The sequence below is a fragment of the Mastacembelus armatus genome, chromosome 17 (genome assembly GCF_900324485.2).
Source record: "Mastacembelus armatus chromosome 17, fMasArm1.2, whole genome shotgun sequence".
In the NCBI taxonomy this organism is placed as follows: domain Eukaryota; kingdom Metazoa; phylum Chordata; class Actinopteri; order Synbranchiformes; family Mastacembelidae; genus Mastacembelus; species Mastacembelus armatus.
Window position 1 is genome coordinate 24590413 of NC_046649.1, and position 20029 is coordinate 24610441.

Below are 20029 nucleotides of genomic sequence, written 5' to 3' on the forward strand. Positions count from 1 at the left end.
TTTCTCAGAGACTCACAGGTTCTGACTGATAAATCCTGCTGGGTCCGAGCAGATGTGCCGTTTGCTCGTGGACAGCTGTGCTGACCAGAGGCAGAAACATCAGTGGTGGCAGGCAGAACCAGCACAGGGTAGTGATGACCACAGTAAACCGGGTTCAGACTTGCTGCTGCTCCCTCAACCACTTCCTGTTCTGAGTCTCAGTGCCAGTTGGATGATGTCGTCACATTAATAAACATGGTGAAGGGGAATTTCTGAATGCATACTGTTTGTTCAGGCGGTTCCGCTGAAACAGGAACTATTCGTCCACTCCTTCAGAAAACAGAACCAGCAGTAAAACCCTTTTCACCAGAAAACATGAGATAAGATAAGAAAGCGTTTCCTACACAAACGAAGGACTCGAACCACAGTTCCCCTTAAAACCTCCCAGTCCCTGTAACGCCAGTCTGATGGAATCAGAGTCGTTCGCACCTTATGCTGCTGTGTCTGTCTTTTACTGCAGTACGTCCAGAAACCCTGCTGCTGAAACTGCTCTTTTCTCCAGCATGTTTCTGAAGCTGGTTGGCAGCTGGTTTTAATGTTTCCAGTTGTGAGCGGCTCCTCCAGGACCCCTGGACGTTCTTCAGTCTGTTGCCACAGAGTTTAAGGAAACTGGAGACTTAACACAATCAGAACTGAAACGTAAAGAGGCAGAGACACTGACGATGTGAGTCGATTGGGCCAAAGCTCAAATACGTTAGATCAGTTTTTCACCACCTGAAATACCACAGTCCTGCAATGTACTGCAGTAACAGTATACTTCTAATTTGAAGTAGTTGATGTACCGCTGGGTAGCTGACGTTAACTACCTCATGTACTTCTAATTTGAAGTAGTTGATGTACCGCTGGGTAGCTGACGTTAACTACCTCATGTACTTCTAATTTGAAGTACTTTCCATACCGCTGGGTAGCTGATGTTAACTACCTTATATACTTCTAATTTGAAGTACTTTATATACCGCTGGGTAGCTGACGTTAACTACCTTATAAACTTCTAATTTGAAGTACTTTATATACCGCTGGGTAGCTGACGTTAACTACCTTATATACTTCTAATTTGAAGTACTTTATGTACCGCTGGGTAGCTGACGTTAACTACCTTATATACTTCTAATTTGAAGTACTTTATATACCGCTGGGTAGCTGACGTTAACTACCTTATATACTTCTAATTTGAAGTACTTTATATACAGCTGGGTAGCTGACGTTAACTACCTTATATACTTCTAATTTGAAGTACTTTATATACCGCTGGGTAGCTGACGTTAACTACCTTATATACTTCTAATTTGAAGTACTTTATGTACCACTGGGTAGCTGACGTTAACTACCTCATGTACTTGTAATTTGAAGTATTCCAAATATTACTACAGTAAAAATCCAAAAGTACCATCATCCGAATGTACTTGAAGTATTCAAAGTAAAAGTACTCATTGTGCAGAATGGCCCATTTCACATGAATGAATCTGATATTATTGGATTCTAATTATTGATGATTATTGTGAAATGTGAAATGTCACAATGGTGATTCCATAATTCACTTTGAATTATTTTAAATAGAAGCTGAATCGGCTTCAGTCACATGACCACAGGTCTCTGGTCTCTATTCAAATGTGAAAGATATGACAGGAAATTGATTTAGTTTCCATTTAAATTGTGGGGCTGTAACCCTGCTCCGCACACTGAAAGTCAATGATAATTCAAAGAAGCAGCAGGGAGTTCTGGTGGTCCAGGTTCTGCTGGACCTGTGAGCCTGTTTGTTCAGTCACAGGAATAAAGGATCAGCAGTTGTTCCAATAAAGTTTTATTTCAGCATTTTAACAAATAAAAAGGACTAAAGTGAAAATGAATAAAAACCAAAGTAAAACTGATCTTTGATAATTTTTAGTGATGAGTTTCCAGCGGATGAAAACATGGTGCCTTCAAAATAAAAGCTCTGGCACAAAGCAGGTTGTTTTTGCTGCTTATGTGTTATAAATAACAGCAGCTTAGAGGAAACTAAAGTTCAGAAAACAACGAAGATGATCCAGTTCAGGACCAACTACTTGTGTCTCAGTGAGAGAACCAGTTTATTATAGGACACGATTTCTGTCAAATACTAGACCTGGTCTCTGGTACTGTTTGTCATGTGGAGAATATAAAATAGCGTCAGAAGTTACTTATTGTGTTTTAATATGTTTTCTTTTTAATTCCGGTCCTGTGGTCGATGTGTGAACCGTTAGTGCAGAATGATCAGACTGCTTAAATCGGTGCTAAAGTTGTTTTCATAGAAATTTGAGGTTTTGCCAAATATTGTTCCCTGCTTTAACTTTGGAAGGCTGTACCGGAGCGTACATATGTGCTGTACTTCGTAGTCGACTGAGAGTGTGTGAGTGTGTGTGTGAGTGTGAGAGGGGGGAATCGCAGAGAGGACCCTTGTGTCGGGCGCCAGACAGAACCTGGATCATGTCCCCGCTGCTGCTGCTCCTGCTCGGCCTCCTCTCCGTGCTGCTGTGCGTCCTCCGCCGCAGGAACAGGTCAGACATCCCGCTGCGGCTCGGCTCGGTTCGCTTTTGACCCGGGTTTAGGCTCGGAGTTTTGCTGAGTGCTGTGATCAGGACGGAGCTTCGCCTTAAGCCGACTGTGAAACAGGAGTCAGATCAGGACTCGACGACACTGTCGAGGGGCAGAAAAACTTGATGCTGCTCAGCGCAGAATCATCTTCATGCAAAAGTGCTCGTGACGTTCGGTTCGTACACTTTAATTATAGTCGGTACACCTGTGTGACGTCACCAGTGCGGCAGAGTCGGACTCATCACTTCAGGCGCAGAGACAGAGACGCTGTTTGTAGAAAGTCGGTGTGTTTAGCGGTGTGAGCCGCGCCGCTGTATCGGGACTTTCCAGATGTTTCAGCAGCTCTGGGTGTTTCACAAACACAAGACTGTGAGTCAGCGCTGACTGAACTTACTGGGGATAAAAGGGTCCGAACCACAGAACCGAACCCCCCAAACTAACAGAGGGAAGGAAAGAACCGCGAGAAATTTCTGACCATCTGATCCCAGCTGGTCATCTTTATTCTGTTTTATAGGCATCAGAGCCCTCAGCCTGTTGCTGCTGTTGCTGTTTCTGTTGTTGCTGTTGTTGTTGTTTCTGTTGCTGTTTCTGTTGTTGTTGTTGTTTCTGTTGCTGTTTCTGTTGTTGCTGTTGTTGCTGTTGTTGTTGTTTCTGTTGTTTCTGTTGTTGCTGTTTCTGTTGCTGTTTCTTCTTCTGTTGTTGTTTCTGTTGCTGTTTCTGTTGTTGCTGTTGTTGCTGTTGTTGTTGTTTCTGTTGTTGCTGTTGTTGCTGTTTCTGTTGCTGTTTCTGTTGTTGTTGCTGTTTCTGTTTCTGTTGCTGTTTCTGTTGCTGTTTCTGTTGTTGTTGTTGTGTTTGCTGTTGTGCTTGTTTTGTTGTTGTTTACTGTTGTCTGTTTTTGTTGCTGTTCTGTTGTGCTGTTTTGTTGTTTTGTTGTTGCTGTTTATGTTGTGTTTCTGTTGTATGTTGTTGTTGCTTGTTTCTGTTTGTTGCTTTTCTGTTGTTGTGTTTCTGTTGTTGTTTCTGTTGCTGTTTCTGTTGTTGTTGTTGTTGCTGTTGTTGTTTTGTTGTTGTGTTTCGGTTGATGTTTTGTGTTGTTTGTTTTGCTGTTTATGTTGCTGTTGTTTGTTTGTTGTTTCTGTTGATGTTTCTGTTTTTGTTTTTGTTGCTGTTTCTGTTGTTGTTGTTGTTTCTGTTTTTGTTTTTGTTGTTGTTTCTGTTTTATGTTGTGTTTTGTTGCTGTTGCTGTTCTGTTGTATTGTTGTCTGTTTCTGTTTTCTGTTGCTGTTTATGTTTGTGTTGTTTCTGTTGTTGTTTTTGTTGGTTGTGTTTGTTGTGTTTTGTTTGTTGCTGTTTGTTGTCTGTTGTTGTTTCTGTTGTGTTGTTGTTGTTGTTTCTGTTGTTGTTTTTGTTGCTGTTTCTGTTGCTGCTGTTGTTGCTGTTTCTGTTTCTGTTTTGTTGTTGTTGTTTCTGTTGCTGTTTCTGTTGTTGTTTCTGTTGCTGTTTCTGTTGTTGCTGTTGTTGTTGTTTCTGTTGCTGTTTCTGTTGTTGTTTCTGTTGCTGTTTCTGTTGCTGTTTCTGTTGCTGTTTCTGTTTCTGTTGTTGTTTTTGTTGCTGTTTCTGTTGCTGCTGTTGTTGCTGTTTCTGTTTCTGTTGTTGTTGTTGTTTCTGTTGCTGTTTCTGTTGCTGCTGTTGTTGTTGTTTCTGTTGCTGTTTCTGTTGCTGCTGTTGTTGCTGTTTCTGTTGCTGTTTCTGTTGCTGCTGTTGTTGCTGTTTCTGTTGCTGTTTCTGTTGCTGCTGTTGTTGCTGTTTCTGTTGCTGTTTCTGTTGTTGTTGCTGTTTCTGTTGCTGTTTCTGTTGCTGTTTCTGTTGCTGTTTCTGTTGTTGTTTCTGTTGCTGCTGTTTCTGTTGTCTGTTGCTGTTTCTGTTGCTGTTTCTGTTGTTGTTTTTGTTTCTGTTGCTGTTTCTGTTGCTGCTGTTGTTGCTGTTTCTGTTTCTGTTGTTGTTGTTGTTTCTGTTGCTGTTTCTGTTGTTGTTTCTGTTGCTGTTGTTGTTGCTGTTTCTGTTGCTGTTTCTGTTGTTGTTGCTGTTGTTGTTGCTGTTTCTGTTGCTGTTTCTGTTGCTGTTTCTGTTGCTGTTTCTGTTGCTGCTGTTGTTGTTTCTGTTGCTGTTTCTGTTGCTGCTGTTGTTGCTGTTGCTGTTTCTGTTTCTGTTGTTGTTGTTGCTGTTTCTGTTGCTGTTTCTGTTGCTGTTTCTGTTGTTGTTTCTGTTGCTGTTTCTGTTGCTGTTTCTGTTGTTGTTTCTGTTGTTGTTGCTGTTGTTGTTGCTGTTGCTGCTGTTGCTGTTGCTGTTTCTGTTGTTGTTTCTGTTGCTGTTTCTGTTGCTGTTTCTGTTGCTGTTTCTGTTGCTGTTTCTGTTGCTGTTTCTGTTGTTGTTTCTGTTGCTGCTGTTGCTGTTTCTGTTGCTGTTTCTGTTGTTGTTGCTGTTGCTGTTTCTGCTGTTGCTGTTTCTGTTGCTGTTTCTGTTGCTGTTTCTGTTGTTGTTGCTGTTTCTGTTGCTGCTGTTGTTGTTGCTTTCTCCACAGGACAAACAGACCTTTTAAATTCGTCTTTTTAACACTTACAACAGCAGCCTGTCATAATGTGTGTGGTCCTGAGTCCAAACAGAACCTGGTTTAGTTTATTGGTCTGTGACGTAGAGCTTGTGTTGTTTGGACACGTTTTCTAAACCAATCTATTGATTACTCAGCAGAATGATCAGCTGATGATTGATAATTAAAACCAGTTTCTGTTCTCCCAGGTTGGACTGACATAAGACCTGCACCATGACCACAAACAGCACATATGTGATGATATGAGTCTAAATATGATGCCTGATGACTGTGGTCATGTGGTTTTCAGTCTTTGTGATCGTTCACAGGAAGAACAGAACAGTAAAGCTAGTGGTAGCCAGACTAACTAGCCTGTTGTAATAAGGTGAGTCAGAGCTGAGTTACTGGGAACTTCGGGTCTAGACTTGTTGAGCCTGAGCAGGAGCACGTTTCCCCTGGGGGGGTGTGGTCAGAAGTGGGTCAGCAGTGGGATGTCCGGTCCCTGCTCTCAGCAGCAGATCGGCACATTCCTCTGGGCTCAACACAAACACTGGGAGAGGCGCAGACAAGAAAACACGCAGCAGCAGAAAACATGAAGTCAGACGAGATGAAGTCGGTGCGTAAAAGTCAAACAAACACGAGGAAGAGGAAACATGGGTGGTGTGCTGCTGTGCTCATTTTATTGGGCATCCCGGCCTGATGCTCACAGGCCCAGCGTGTTGACAAGGGTTTTACAGGCAGTGAGTGGATCCGTCTGGTGCTCCGAAGCAAAAGCAGACGGCTGTTTAATCTGCTGCAGATCTTTGACCTGGGAAAACAAAGCTGCTGCTGTCGTGTCCAATGAGCTCATATTTGTAGGCTTGTGTAAACGTGCAGCAGATCACAATCAGTGTGCAGTCAGTAAATGCAGCGGGAACATGGGGGGGTGGGTCCTGGGGTCACAGCTCTGGGCTGATCCATAGCAACAGGACTGAACTCATGTCTGTGTTGCTTACAAAGGAAACAGGTTTTATCTTTATTATTATCAGCAGCAGAGCGAGCGTAACAGGCGCAGGAAAAGCAGAGTGCTTCTTTCAGATTAGACAGGGAGGCACTCTCCACTTTACGAGGTTTCAGCACAGTCCCTGGACAGTCCAGAGTCCTGGAGCTGACCCAGTAACACAGGTGGAGAAGCATCTGCTCAGTTAGCTGAGTAACTGTGCTGCCTCTAACAGTCCTAGAGATATTTCAGATAAGAAACAGGCTCCAATCTAACGACTTGTGTCTTGCAGGAGAGACGGAGAACCCCCTCTGATAAAAGGCTGGATCCCTTACATCGGAAAGGCTCTGGAGTTCAGAAAAGATGCCCATCAATTTCTGGAAGAGCATAAGAAGAAATATGGCGATGTTTTTACAGTACAGATAGCAGGTGGGTATTTAACCTGCGGGAGACCTCTAGGAGCCCAACACACCCCAACCTGCCGTCACTAACGTGCACACACTAACTTACTCCACCAGTGCCAACAGTAAAGGCCTTTTGGTTAATTGACTTAAACACGTCACGGGTAACGAGCTCCTGACTCAACCAACTTCATTAACTTTCACTTTTCCATCCTCTGTTTTCTGTTCTTCAGAGCAGTGTGTGTGTGTGTGTGTGTGTGTGTGCGTGCGTGTGTGTGTGTGTGCGTGTGTGTGTGTGTGTGATGCTCTGTGCACTAAGCTTCGTTAAACATTAAAAAAAAACGTCTCCTTTGCTGCTCATCCAGTCGGTGGCGCTCGAGGGACAGAATCAGACTCTACAAACTCAACACTTTGGTTGGGGTGACAGTCCTCAACACTGACACTCATGAACTTTCAGTTCAGAGGTCAAAGGTTGAGTTTCTTCATCCATAAAAACAACAGGAAATAAAACCACAGACAAAAACATCGTATTTCAAAATAAAGCTGCCCATGCTGACTGCTGTGTGCTCTCTGCAGGTAAATACATGACCTTCATCATGGACCCTTTGATGTATCCAAACATCATCAAACAAGGTCGGCAGCTGGACTTCCACGAGTTCTCCAACACGGTGGCTCCATTCACTTTCGGCTACCCGATCATCACCAGCAGCGAGTTCCCCGGCCTGAAGGAGGCCATCAACCGCTCCTTCCAGCTGCTGCAGGGAGAAAACCTCACAGCCCTGACAGAGAGCATGATGGGTAACCTCATGGTGGTGTTCCGTCAGGACCACCTGGGGACGAGGCCGGGGGAGAACGAGGGCTGGAGGAGTGGCAGCATGTTCAACTTCTGCTACTCAGTCATGTTCGAGGCTACCTTCCTCACCATGTACGGCAGGCCACAATCAGCCCATCGCCACAGCGGCATGGGCATGCTGAAGGAGGACTTCCTTAGGTTTGACACCATGTTCCCCCTCCTCATCGCTCAGATCCCCATCTGGCTGTTGGGCCAGACCATCACCATCCGCCAGAGGCTCATCGAATTCTTTCTGCCGCACCAGATGTCTTATTGGTCCCACACGTCGCAGTTCATCCGGACACGAGCGGAGCTGTTTGAGCAGTACGATACCCTGAGGGACGGCGATAAAGCAGGTGAACATCCTGTCTGATGTAAACAGAACCAGGTTACATCTCCAGTCAGTCCATGATAGAACACAATGAATCAAAACTAGTTTCTGTTATTACCCTCCTGAAACTTCTCAGGAGCTGGTCCACAGCCATGCGGCCAGAGTCAGCAACCTTGGCTCTGGAACACAGTAAGTTTCCATGTTCCCGTCCCCAGCCAGAGCTGGAAACAGTTTTACTTTCTCCTCATCCAGAGTCTAAATGACCATGTGATGCTGTTGAACTGCAGCTCCACTAAATCAAATGCAGTCCTGTCAGTTTCAGGCTGTTTAATACCAGCCCAGTCTGGGACAGGAGCTAACCCTGGACTGGTTCCGCTCTGGGTGCTGCTGTAGTTTTAACAGAGGACCCACATATCTCACTTACACCATTAGTCACTTTGTGTAGAAGAAGAACTTAATGCTTCCTGACAGATGATCAGGTCCTCAAACTAAAACCTCAAGTTGATCAATAACTTTCCCAAACTACAGGATTTGCTGCTGCAAATTAAAGTCTAGTCAGATTTTGGTCTTTTCCTTATGCAACTGCTGTTTCCCAGAATCGCACAGATGTTTGCCAGTTCACCACGCAACATGGTCTCAACTACTTTGTGTCTGTTTTTGATTTGAGGTTTGGTGAGAAACAAAAAGTTAGATTGTTCCTGCGCAGCTCAGACTGTGGGAAAGTCCTGAGGTAATAACATGTAGCTCTGATTTCCACATACATGAGGTAGATCCAGGATATGAGTAATGCAGGTTGTGTATTGCATTTCATTTCACTTTAGTTTTATTTGTATAGCACCAAATCGTAATACAATCATCTCAAGGCACTTTACAAAAAACCCCCCCAAAAATACTATGTGCAGTATTTTTCAACTTCTTTCAGCTGCGCCCCCACCACTGTCCTACACTGTCCGTTCGGGGGTGCTGTTGTTCTGCCGTGTGGCCTCAGATGAAAGAGATGGAATGTGGGGGCGTTTGTGTCTCAGCAGCCTGAACGTGTCTTTGACTTTCAGCTCATCACTTTGCCATCCTGTGGGCGTCTGTGGGGAACACGGCCCCCGCCACCTTCTGGGCCATGTACCACCTGGTGAGTCACCCTGAGGCCCTGGAGGTTGTCCGGCAGGAGATCCAGAATGTTCTGATACTCGGAGGCGACAATTTCAGGAGCGACACAGACGTGACGTTCAGCAGAGACCAGCTGGACAAACTCCCCTATCTGGGTACGAGCTCAGAACTACAAATCTGCCAACTCTACAACACCCACACAGCAAATATCAACAATTTGTACCATGTGTGTACGTCTCCCTGCACAGAGAGCGCCATCAACGAGAGTCTCCGCCTGTCCTCGGCCTCCACCAACATCCGGGTGGCCCAGGAGGACTTCAGTCTGCGGCTGCACGCAGAGGGCTCGGTGGCCGTCAGGAAGGGCGACATCATCGCTCTGTACCCTCAGAGTATGCACCTGGACCCGGAGATCTACGAGGAGCCGCAGGTAGGACCACACCTGAGGACTCATTTATCACAGTGAATCCTGTAAATGACATTTACTCTCAAATTAAATTTAGACTTTGACATTCAGGAGATATTAAATAACTGAGCGGTTTCTATTTTCACAGAATAAAAGTTGATGGGTTCTTGTTTTAATGGGTAAAAAATAAATTAGCTAAATAACATGATGTCTGTCTTTAATTGATATCCTCTGTATTTGTCACCAAATACCTTAATAACACAGATTTGTTCCAAATTAAGAGGCTTTAGTGACTCAAGTTTTCACATTAAAGGACGACCGAAGGATCTTTGGCTGATTTGGATTCAGGTGTTTTCAGGAGAAATGAAGGGTTTATCAGTGTCGGGGGTTTGTTTTGTATTGATTCGTATTTAAATATGGGACTGAGGTTGTTGGGTGGGTTTTGCTGAAGATGCTGCCCTTCATGTGGATTATCGGTGCCCTCTGCTGGGTGGATGCTCAGCTGCAGTTCGGGTTGGGGATCAGGGAGCTCTTCAACAAACCATCACCGTTGTTCTTTGTGTATCCTCAGACCTTCCGATTTGACCGCTTCATGCAGGACGGCAAAGAGAAGACCGACTTCTACAAAGGTGGTCAGAGGCTCAGGTATTACCTGATGCCATTTGGCTCCGGCTCCACCATGTGTCCTGGACGATACTTCGCCATCAACGAGATCAAGCAGTTCCTGTGTCTCCTGCTGCTCTACTTTGACCTGGAGCTGGAGGAAGGCCAGACCAGAGCCACCGTGGACAACAGCAGAGCTGGACTGGGAGTCCTGCTTCCTGCCACGGACATACGCTTTCGCTACAGACTGAGAAACGTTTAACCAGGACTGTGAGTGGACTCGACACACAGTAGGTGGGGTCATTATCTCAAAGCACTTCACATAGAAACCCAACAAATCCCTTATGAACTTTCCGGTTCTGGTTCCCTCTCAGAGCTCTCACATTGCAGCTTTGGACCGCCGCTGTCCAAACAGGTCTCTGGACTTGACTGGGCCTGTTGTGACCTGACCCATCTTGGCTCAAGCAGACTTTAGTTCAGTATGTTTGGTTTCAGGACAAGGTAACAAAGACTGTGGAGGATTTATCAGTGTTTCCTGCCACAGCATATGGACCAACAGACCAGAACAAAACGCCGTACATGTCTCTCTCTAATGTGTTCGGCTTAATGCGGCAACACTTCCACTTTGATTTACTGTGCGACATTAATCTGTCCATCTGTCCATCACTTGCTGTGTGTCGAGTCCTTTGTGCTGTCGTCGGATCACACTAAGTTGTAATTACTTTATGAAATGAGTACCGACACGACCCATGAGCAAACTGAGCACGTATCACTCCTGCTACTAAAGGACCAGTCCAGCTTTTCTGTAAATCCTCTTGTCTGTTTAATCTCCTGTACAGTGTCAACATTTTTGTACACGTCTATTCAAAATCCTGTAAATGATACAAGAAAGTAAACGTCACTAAGACTGGAAGCAGATGGAAACAGGAAAATCCACCTTCCAGCAGCTCCAATGTGATTCACCAACAGGTGTCAGCTGTAAAAAGACGATACCAATGTTTTTTATTTCACAGTTTGAGCCTTTTGCTGTGAACCTCAGCCTCGTTAACAAACTCAGCTTCTTTCCACTAATGTGAATGTGTCAGTGAACGACGCTGAGAAACTGATGAGCTGCTGGTTGGTTGTGTTTATCTTTGGTTTATTTCTATAACTGTGCCAGCACAGGAAGTAGACGCCTTTGTTGTGTTGTTTTGTTTTAGATTAAAAATATATTCCCTCATCAGCTCATAATGACCAAACTGCTTTTTGTTAAACTGACATTAAATAAATACCGTGAAAATAAAAAAACTGAATTGTCATTGAAAGCTTCCTGTCAGGTGTGTGAAGGGGGAGGAGCTGGAATGACGTCAATGAGAAACACCTGCGGTGAGTTACAGTGTCACCTGGTGTCGGTGTGATCAGAGGTGGAACCAAACACTTTCTGTGGGAAAATGGCGACTTTATTTTATTTTATTGACCGTCTGAAATTTTCCTGTGATGTAGAGAGAAACCGCTTTGTCGCCGCCGCCATGTTGGTACGGGGCAACTGCAGCAGCTAATGGCTATGGACATTAATGAACGTAAGAACTGGACTCTACCGGCAGTAACCACAGGTGGGTTGTACTGCAGTTTGTACTTCTGTCCACTTCTGAGGTATCTGTACTTTACCTGAGTATTTCCATGTTGTACTACTTCATCCTTGGACTTCACTACATGTCAGAGTCAAACCTTGGACTTTTTCCTGCTCTACATTTATCTGATAACTTTAGTTCCTTTTCAGGATCAGATGGATCCAACAAAATACAGACTGATCATCAAACATTATTGATCCCTGGGGGGAAATTCCCAAGATACCCAGCAGTATGGAAAGTACTTCAAATTAGAAGTATATAATGTAGTTAACGTCAGCTACCCAGCAGTATGGAAAGTACTTCAAATTAGAAGTATATAATGTAGTTAACGTCAGCTACCCAGCAGTATGGAAAGTACTTCAAATTAGAAGTATATAATGTAGTTACACGTATCAGCTACCAAGCGTCTGGAAGGACTACTTCAATTAGACGTTATATACCATGTAGTTCCCGTTCCGCTCCCCCGCAGTCTGGCCCGTCCATTCCATTCGCCGTGTATAAGGTAGTTAACGTCCGCTACCCAGCGGTATATAAAGTACTTCAAATTAGAAGTGTATAAGGTAGTTAACGTCAGCTACCCAGCGGTATATAAAGTACTTCAAATTAGAAGTGTATAAGGTAGTTAACGTCAGCTACCCAGCGGTATATAAAGTACTTCAAATTAGAAGTGTATAAGGTAGTTAACGTCAGCTACCAGCGGTATATAAAGTACTTCAAATTAGAAGTATATAAGGTAGTTAACGTCAGCTACCCAGCGGTATATAAAGTACTTCAAATTAGAAGTACATAAGGTAGTTAACGTCAGCTACCCAGCGGTATATAAAGTACTTCAAATTAGAAGTACATAAGGTAGTTAACGTCAGCTACCCAGCGGTATATAAAGTATTTCAAATTAGAAGTACATAAGGTAGTTAACGTCAGCTACCCAGCGGTATATAAAGTATTTCAATTAGAAGTACATAAGGTAGTTAACGTCAGCTACCCAGCGGTATATAAAGTATTTCAAATTAGAAGTACATAAGGTAGTTAACGTCAGCTACCCAGCGGTATATAAAGTATTTCAAATTAGAAGTACATAAGGTAGTTAACGTCAGCTACCCAGCGGTATATAAAGTATTTCAAATTAGAAGTACATAAGGTAGTTAACGTCAGCTACCCAGCGGTATATAAAGTATTTCAAATTAGAAGTACATAAGGTAGTTAACGTCAGCTACCCAGCGGTATATAAAGTATTTCAAATTAGAAGTACATAAGGTAGTTAACGTCAGCTACCCAGCGGTATATAAAGTATTTCAAATTAGAAGTACATAAGGTAGTTAACGTCAGCTACCCAGCGGTATATAAAGTACTTCAAATTAGAAGTGTATAAGGTAGTTAACGTCAGCTACCCAGCGGTATATAAAGTATTTCAAATTAGAAGTATATAAGGTAGTTAACGTCAGCTACCCAGCGGAACATAAAGTACTTCAAATTAGAAGTATATAAGGTAGTTAACGTCGGCTACCCAGCGGTATATAAAGTACTTCAAATGTTGAGTCTGAAATATATTTTACCTGCCAGGTGGAAGTACACTGTGTGTACTGAGTATTTATACATGCAGTCGTAGAAGAGAGATGAGTTTTATCACAGTGAGGACGGGGGTGTCGGCCTTTGGACCCTGGGCAGTTTGTGGAGAAGGTCAGAAGCTTTTATCGTTTAAAGCTGATCAATAATGACCTTGTTCCTGCCACAGTTGGGACCTGGAGCCTTCGTGAGCGGACGGGGACAAAGCTGTAACCAGTAAATAGGGTCAGTGTTTTTTTATTTGTAAAGCAAAGGACATAATTCACACAGGAGAAACTACAGATCCACCTGAACTGGCAGAAATGTTGGAATAAAACCACTGAATGATGTTTAACTTCTTTACTGTGGCAAATAAGTTTTCACCAAATGAGCCTGAACAGGTTCCAGTGCTTGTGGAAAGGTGCTGGGCCAGTATGATCAGAGTCGCATCAAAATATGTGCAGATAACACATGTATGTATTTAGTCCTGTACCTTTAGTACTGACATATGTTAGCATGCTAACATGTTAGCACGGCTGCAGACTTGGTTTTTCTTTTGGCAGGAACCAGGATCCCAGTCTCTGCGTCACATTCTCACTGTGCTGGCATTTCAACAAAACTTCATTTCACCGTAGCTGCCTGGAAATGTCCCACAGAGTGGAAACACTGTGTTGGTTATGTTAGAGTGTGTGTGTGTGTGTGTGTGTGTGTGTCGGGGCCTGCTGCCAAACACACGGCGCCACAGTGCGATGATCTCAGCCTGAGCAGCCTCCAGCTGTGTTCACTGAACAGTGTGAGCTGTGTTTTCATGGAGAGTTGTGTGTCTGCAGACGGTGGAGAGGAGCTTCCTGTCGTCAGGTTGTTGGTTTGAATCCCAGGTGTTTTGCATCGGTGTTTGGTAAAGTCCGATCACAGTGACCCGCTGCAGGAAACACTGCACCGCCTGCAGTCGGCTGCGTGTCTGGGGAAAAAGGAGGGTTGTTCCAGAATCAGTCTGACTCAGAGTCAGGAGCCGTCGTCAGTCACACCTGTCAGTCTTAAGGGGTTCTGTAGATCTGGAGCCTTTAGCACCAGGTCAGGTACCATATTAACACACTGCGGCAAACATGGACAGGTGACGCTAAACTAACAGCCTCCAAACTGTTTTCATAGATTTCATTTATTTTCTGAATTATCCAGAGAATAAATATTAAAGGAACTGGAGACGGACATGATCCCGTCATTCAGTCTGTCTGTGACGAGCAGGTCGATGCCGTTTCTGTACACGGGACGATTTTCAGTGTTCTAGGGGGGGTGATGGTGAGGATGTACAGGTGCTGGTCTTTGAGGGTCCAGAGGAACCAGTCCAGCTCTCCTGACTGTGGACCGGCTGGGTTTCTGGAAGATTCTTTATCTGCCAGCAGCTGTTTGTTGGTGCCTTCAGACTCCGAGCAGAATCCCAGAGAACAGGGAGTCCTGCAGGACGCTGACGACAGAGCCGGTGCCGTTGTCCACAAACACAGACACGTACTCTCCAGACTGCACACAGAGAGGACAGAGAACATTCCAGAGAACCAGGGAAGCAAACCTGCAGCAGCTTTAGAACATGCTAAATAAATAACGAACTGAACCGAAGCAGAGTGTCATACCTGCAGGTAGAGCGTCCCTGTCAGTAAGATGCTAAAGGTTCCTCCAGCAGCCGCTACCCCCGTCACCGACTCCACAGACCTGCGACACGCAGAGGTTAAACATTTCTCACCGACTGACTGCTGGGGGAATACGACAAAGGCTCTGAGGGTTCTGTCAGTTTCAGCCCAGTCTCAACGTTAAGGGCTGACTGACACAGCCAATCAGGGGTCAGGCACAGACCAGCTGCCATGTGTCCAGGCTCGTGAGCCGGCTCCCTGAAGAAACAGGGTCATAGAGAGAAAGTGGTAGAGCGAGGCAGGGTACTCACAGGTTGCTCTGACACAGCGACTCAATGCAGATGGCTGCTCTCACATTGTCTCTGGGCCGGATCTGGACTCTGTCACCAGACTCTAACACACACACACACACACACACACACACACACACACTTTAGTGTGGAGGTTTATGCTGAGATACACAGACATGGTTCTGTTCTGTTCAGTTCGGGTTTTGGCCTTTGTGAACTAACCAGCGTGTAGTCACTGATGTCAGTGTGTGTGTGTGTGTGTGTGTGGTCACTGGTGTCACTCTGTCTGTAGGTGTGTGTGTGTGTGTGTGTGTGTGTGTGTGTGTGGTCACTGGTGTCACTCTGTCTGTAGGTGTGTGTGTGTCGGGTGTGCTGATTGGCTGCCTGCGCCTGCAGCTCCCACCTATCAGGAGACTGGCTGTGAGTTGGTAGAATCCGGACACAGGCGCCGTGTATCGGCCGGTGCTGCTGTTGAAGCTCTTACCCCTCTGGAGGCTCCGCTCTGAGTCCGAGGGCTGCAAGGGGTCAAAGGTCAAACACAACAGGCAGCTGTGATACCTGAGCTGGAGCGGTTTGAAAGAGGTGCGTGTGTGCGCCCTCACCTGGGTGAACGGCTGCAGCTCCAGCAGGCTGCGCCGCGGGATGGCGAGGTGCTGCGGGAGGCGGCTGAGGAAGGCGGTGGAGACACGGGGAGGACGATCACACTGCAAACACACTCCTGCTGCCACGTCTGAGTCACAGGGGGAGAAGAAGAAGATTCACTGACTGGATGAAAACAACTAATGTCCTGCAAGGAAACGGGTTGTGTGTGGATGTGACCTGTGTGTGCCCAGACTCGGACTGTGGTCGGACCTCGGAGGTCTGAGGGCATCACACCTCCACAGTGGGAGGACCCTGCTTTCTGTAATCAGGGGTCAGGGAAACCAGATTTCTCAGCTCTGATGTGCACGTGTAACCAGGTCCGACAGGATGCTGCAGAAGAAACCCAGGAAGCAGCATCAGTCGAGTCTTAGCGCGCTGCAGAGAAAGTCTGGGTATGGCAGGAACCTGGTTTCTGAGAAACAGTTTTCTAAAACACGTCTGATACGATTGTCCAGTTTAAGAAGAGCAGGGCTCACTTTCACATTCCAGGAATGTTTCAGTGTGTTCCCAGAGTTCAGTGCTGGAAAAGGACCAAGCATGTACAGATATAAAATGTGAAGACACCCGTAGAAGCAGCATGCATGAACACACACACTAATGTGAGGAAAGTAACAAAGACACACCATCAGTCAGCAGGAATGTCAGGAATCCTGCGGCCGAGCCAAGTCACATCCACGCTCCACAAAATTACCCCTATTAAGGTCTGAGACAGGCTGCCTCCACCCAGTGTGTGTGTTCCCTGCAGCGAGACGGGTGGTGTGGACATGAACCAGCGACTGTCTTCAGTAAAACAAACGGGACGTCTGTGCAGATGTGTACAGGCATGTTTCAGGTCTAATCGGTTCTGATCTCTGAGCCTGGACCGGGGCCCTGTTAGCCTAGCTTAGCATGCTCAGTGTGATCGGCCGCGTCTCACCTCTGAGCTTCAGCTGCAGCTCCTGGATCAGCTCCTGTTGTTGGGGCAGGAGGGGGGCGGGTGGCCCGGGGGGACCCTGGGGCCCTGGAGGTCCTGGAGGGCCTGGAAGACCGTGCTTTAAAGACACAGAGACATTTCCAGAGATGCAGAGACACAAGTATAATTTACTGCCTGTTTCTAGTTGTCATCTATCAGGTCCCCCTGACACTGGGTGAGACACACTCTCATACTCACTATAGACCAAACTTGGATTCATCCGCCACTGAAAATAGTTCCCACTGTTTCCTTCTGGGTGTTTTAAGAAGTTTTTTATGAAGTTTTAAAGATGAAGCTGAATGTTTTTCTGTCGTGCATCATTAACAGACCAGTGTGTGCTGTCAGTCTGAAGGGGTGCCTTCAGTTCTCAGGAAACTGGGACCAGGAAACTGGGACCAGATTTAGGTGGTTTTCTTTTTTTCATTGACGCAGATTCTTTGTAAATAGTGAAGCATTAACTTTAATCAGTGAAGCAGTTTCCAGTGTATTAGAGTGGAAACACTAAATCAGTGATGTTTCCGTGTCTGAAGCAGGAATTGTGTTTATCCTCATTTGATTTTAAATCTTATTTCAGGGAGACAGGTCTGACCTTGGAGACTCTCCTGGACCCTTTAGTTCGCCGGTTGTCCCCCTTGTTGGAGTTTCTTCTGAAGATCAACCAGGAGCTGAGAGGAGACAGGTTGGAGGACAGAGGCTCCTGGAGGAGAAGACGTCACAGCAGGTTCATGTTTAACTCACGTTATTTAGCTCAGAGACACGTGCATGTTACGTTTCTGCAGGACGCCCAAGATTATTACACCTGAAACACCTGAAACATGGAGCAGCTGCTCGTTCTTCCTCAGGACACAACACAGCCTCAATAGTTTAGTTTTTATTCTATACCTTTAAATGAAATAGCCAGATATTGTCTGTGTCTGTGTCTGTGTCTGTGTCTGTGTCTGTGTCTGTGTCTGTGTCTGTGTCTGTGTCTGTGTCTGTGTCTGTGTCTGTGTCTGTGTCTGTGTGACTGATTATTGTTGGTTGTTTTTGACTAATGAGCTGAATCCATGGGATTTGTCTACACACCATCCCATCCAGAGACTGACAGCACCTCAGCACAATGTGTGTGAATCCAGAACCTGGTTCAGCTTATTGGTCTCTGCCGTAGACCTCCATTGTTGTCCAAAAACCCGATTTGAGTTCATTGTGTTTTTTAGTCTGGTTGGTCGTCGCTTCACAGACACAGTGTCTGTTCAGCTGTGTTCATGTCCTAGAACTTACTGTCCTGCTGTTTACATCAGGTCTGGCTCCGGTGTGAACAGGTCTGAGCTCCTGGACTACCTCCAGGCACAGACTGAACTGAAACATGAGCCACGTGCTACAGGAACAACAACATCGTCATTTCGTCCACAGCTGCTCACTGACAGCAGAGTCTCTACAAATCTGATTCATGTTTAGGACTCAATTCTCTTCATGGATCCTTGTGCTGAAAACAGACGGTTGGTGTTTGTGTCCAAACACCTGAATGAAAACCCAGAGACTCAGCTTAACGTGACAGAAAACACACTCACAGAAGATTATAGACTTTAAACAACTAGCAATATTTTCAAGAGTCAAGAGTTCAGAGTCAAAACTAAAAATGTCGAAACTCGGCAGAACCAGAAGCCGTTTGTGCCAAAATCTGAACCTGAAGAAACTAAAGTCACAAAATATTTTTGTTGAATAATCGGTAATAATCAAAAACTCTGACCCCTGCAGGAACATGTTTGTTTGTTTGTTGATGGATGTGGGGAAACATCCTACCTGGATCTCTGGGCTCATGGCCTCATCCTCCTCCAGGATCTCCTGACTCTCTTCGCTCTCGACCTCATCGAAGCTCGCTGCCTCCACCTTCATCGTCATCATCATCAGTCCCAGGAGCAGAGGGAGCAGCCGCTGCCGTCCTGCCCCACCTGCAGAGCTCCTGCCTCGGGTTAACCCGGCCCACATGCTGACTGTGTGTAGTGGATGTGGAACCAGAGGACGAAGTGTTCAGGTCTGTGTCTTTATGGCCCTAAGATGTTCCCATGATGCACTTGTGTAAGGCTGCTCCTCTGACCTGTTCTGTTTTCAGTGTTGTCTGTGTTTCTTGTTGAAGCTTCTTCTTCTGTTACGTCTGTTCTGCCGTTCTCTCCTCTGTGGTTTGCAGCGTCTAGTCTGTCTCCTTCCAGAGGCGATTTTCCACCGTCAGACGAGCTGTGACTCACTCAGGCTTTTCTCCTGCTGACCAGACGTAAACACAGCGTCAGGCTTCAGACTCCGAGTCTGTGGGTGGTTCACTTTTTTCCAGCTGTGTCTTCAGCTCAGACTTGTCCTGCTGCAGTTTTTCTTCTGATCCTCCTGAGCCTGGTCTCCTCTGAGCCGAGTCTGGTTTTTATCTCCCCCCTGCTCCCTGACTCCTCCTCCTCAGCTCCTCCTCAGCTCCTCCTCCCTTTCTGTCTTCTCTGTATCTGCCTCTGGATCTGAAGCTGTCACTCTGTCTGTCCACAGCCTTTCCCTAATGTCTCTGCAGCGTCCGTCTGTCTCTGTCTTTATCTCCGTCTGCCATCGGCGTCTGTGTTTGCACAGGCTCTGAGCTGGAGCAGCTTCAGTCTGTGCAGACTTTGTTTCTCCAGCATCTTCCAATCTGAGCATCACGCTGGTCTCAGCTTGTTGAAGCACAAACCACATTATTTTTACCTGCTGTTCATTTCATGTCCTTCAGGCCAGTGTTGCCAGTGTGGATGTGAAAATGGTCTTAAATTCAAATCACAATGGTCTAAAAAGAGAAGAGCCTTCAGAAGTTAAAGAGATCTGCAGAAGTGGGCTGGTCCTCACAAAGATAGCTCTGTGAGCGCACACACACATCGCCGCCGTGTCAGATAAGGTGGGTGGGGTGTTCGGTCTGACTGGGTGATGAAAGTTGGTTTGGATGTTGGCATCTGTGATGAAACGGCAGCGACCGTTTCTTGTGAATCTGACTGGAGCTGATAGACACACACCCATGACTCATCTCTGTGTTCAGCTTTAGTTCTCCTGAACCCCCCCAGCACCGCCTGGCTCTGAGCTGAACCCTGAGCTGTGAGTTGATGAACCTGAGATGGAAACTCTGAGGTTTTGGTTCCATATCAGTGGACCAGAGTCAGTCCAACCAAGTCTGAGCTGATTACCTCTGAGTTAACACGAGGACTATAAAAAACCTTCATCAACGTAGGTACAGAGGAAAAAGGTTTACGTTCTTCACACAGGGGGAGTCAGAAATTCTTGTTCTTACACAGAACATGAGCACACTTTTCTACAGAAGGTCCATTAATGTACAACTCAAACTCAGAGTTTCTTGGAGAAAACCTGCCAGACAGCAGGCTAGTTTCAGTGTTTCAGTGGTCTCTGTTTCTGGACCAGAAAAGTTTCCCTCAGTTCAGGGTTAAACTCTGAACCTGCTTTCTGGAAGACGCCCAGGTCTGAACCCTGAACACACAGAACACGTCTCCTTATTTTGCTGCTCTGGCCCAGCTGTTGTCTCCAGACGTGTTAACACTTTA

The 20029-nt window shown here is 45.8% G+C and overlaps 2 protein-coding genes across 10 annotated transcripts; one reads left to right on the forward strand and one right to left on the reverse strand.

The window, feature by feature from the left end:
• The first annotated feature begins 2390 nt into the window (after positions 1-2390).
• Positions 2391-11116, forward strand: cyp7b1 (cytochrome P450, family 7, subfamily B, polypeptide 1). 8 transcript variants are annotated; one of them, XM_026313732.2, is made up of 6 exons: positions 2395-2552; positions 6448-6584; positions 7133-7744; positions 8772-8978; positions 9072-9250; positions 9798-11116. In XM_026313732.2, the coding sequence occupies exons 1-6, from the start codon at positions 2482-2484 to the stop codon at positions 10089-10091; spliced, it is 1500 nt and encodes a 499-aa protein (XP_026169517.1). In that variant the 5' UTR covers positions 2395-2481; the 3' UTR covers positions 10092-11116. The 8 variants fall into 8 exon arrangements, with proteins under 8 accessions (XP_026169516.1, XP_026169517.1, XP_026169521.1 ...); XM_026313736.2 differs by lacking the exon at positions 2395-2552 and adding an exon at positions 2571-2958; XM_026313734.1 differs by lacking the exon at positions 2395-2552 and adding an exon at positions 5377-5792.
• Positions 11117-13223: 2107 nt separating this feature from the next.
• Positions 13224-19243, reverse strand: LOC113134405 (erythroferrone). Of its 2 annotated transcripts, XM_026313785.2 has the most exons (9): positions 18568-19243; positions 18273-18463; positions 17080-17187; positions 16455-16569; positions 15499-15626; positions 15300-15411; positions 14918-14999; positions 14610-14688; positions 13224-14499 (listed from the first exon to the last, which is right to left on the reverse strand). In XM_026313785.2, the coding sequence occupies exons 2-9, from the start codon at positions 18456-18458 to the stop codon at positions 14401-14403; spliced, it is 909 nt and encodes a 302-aa protein (XP_026169570.1). In that variant the 5' UTR covers positions 18459-18463; positions 18568-19243; the 3' UTR covers positions 13224-14400. The 2 variants fall into 2 exon arrangements, with proteins under 2 accessions (XP_026169570.1, XP_026169569.1); XM_026313784.2 differs by having other exon boundaries at positions 18273-19233.
• Positions 19244-20029: the final 786 nt, after the last annotated feature.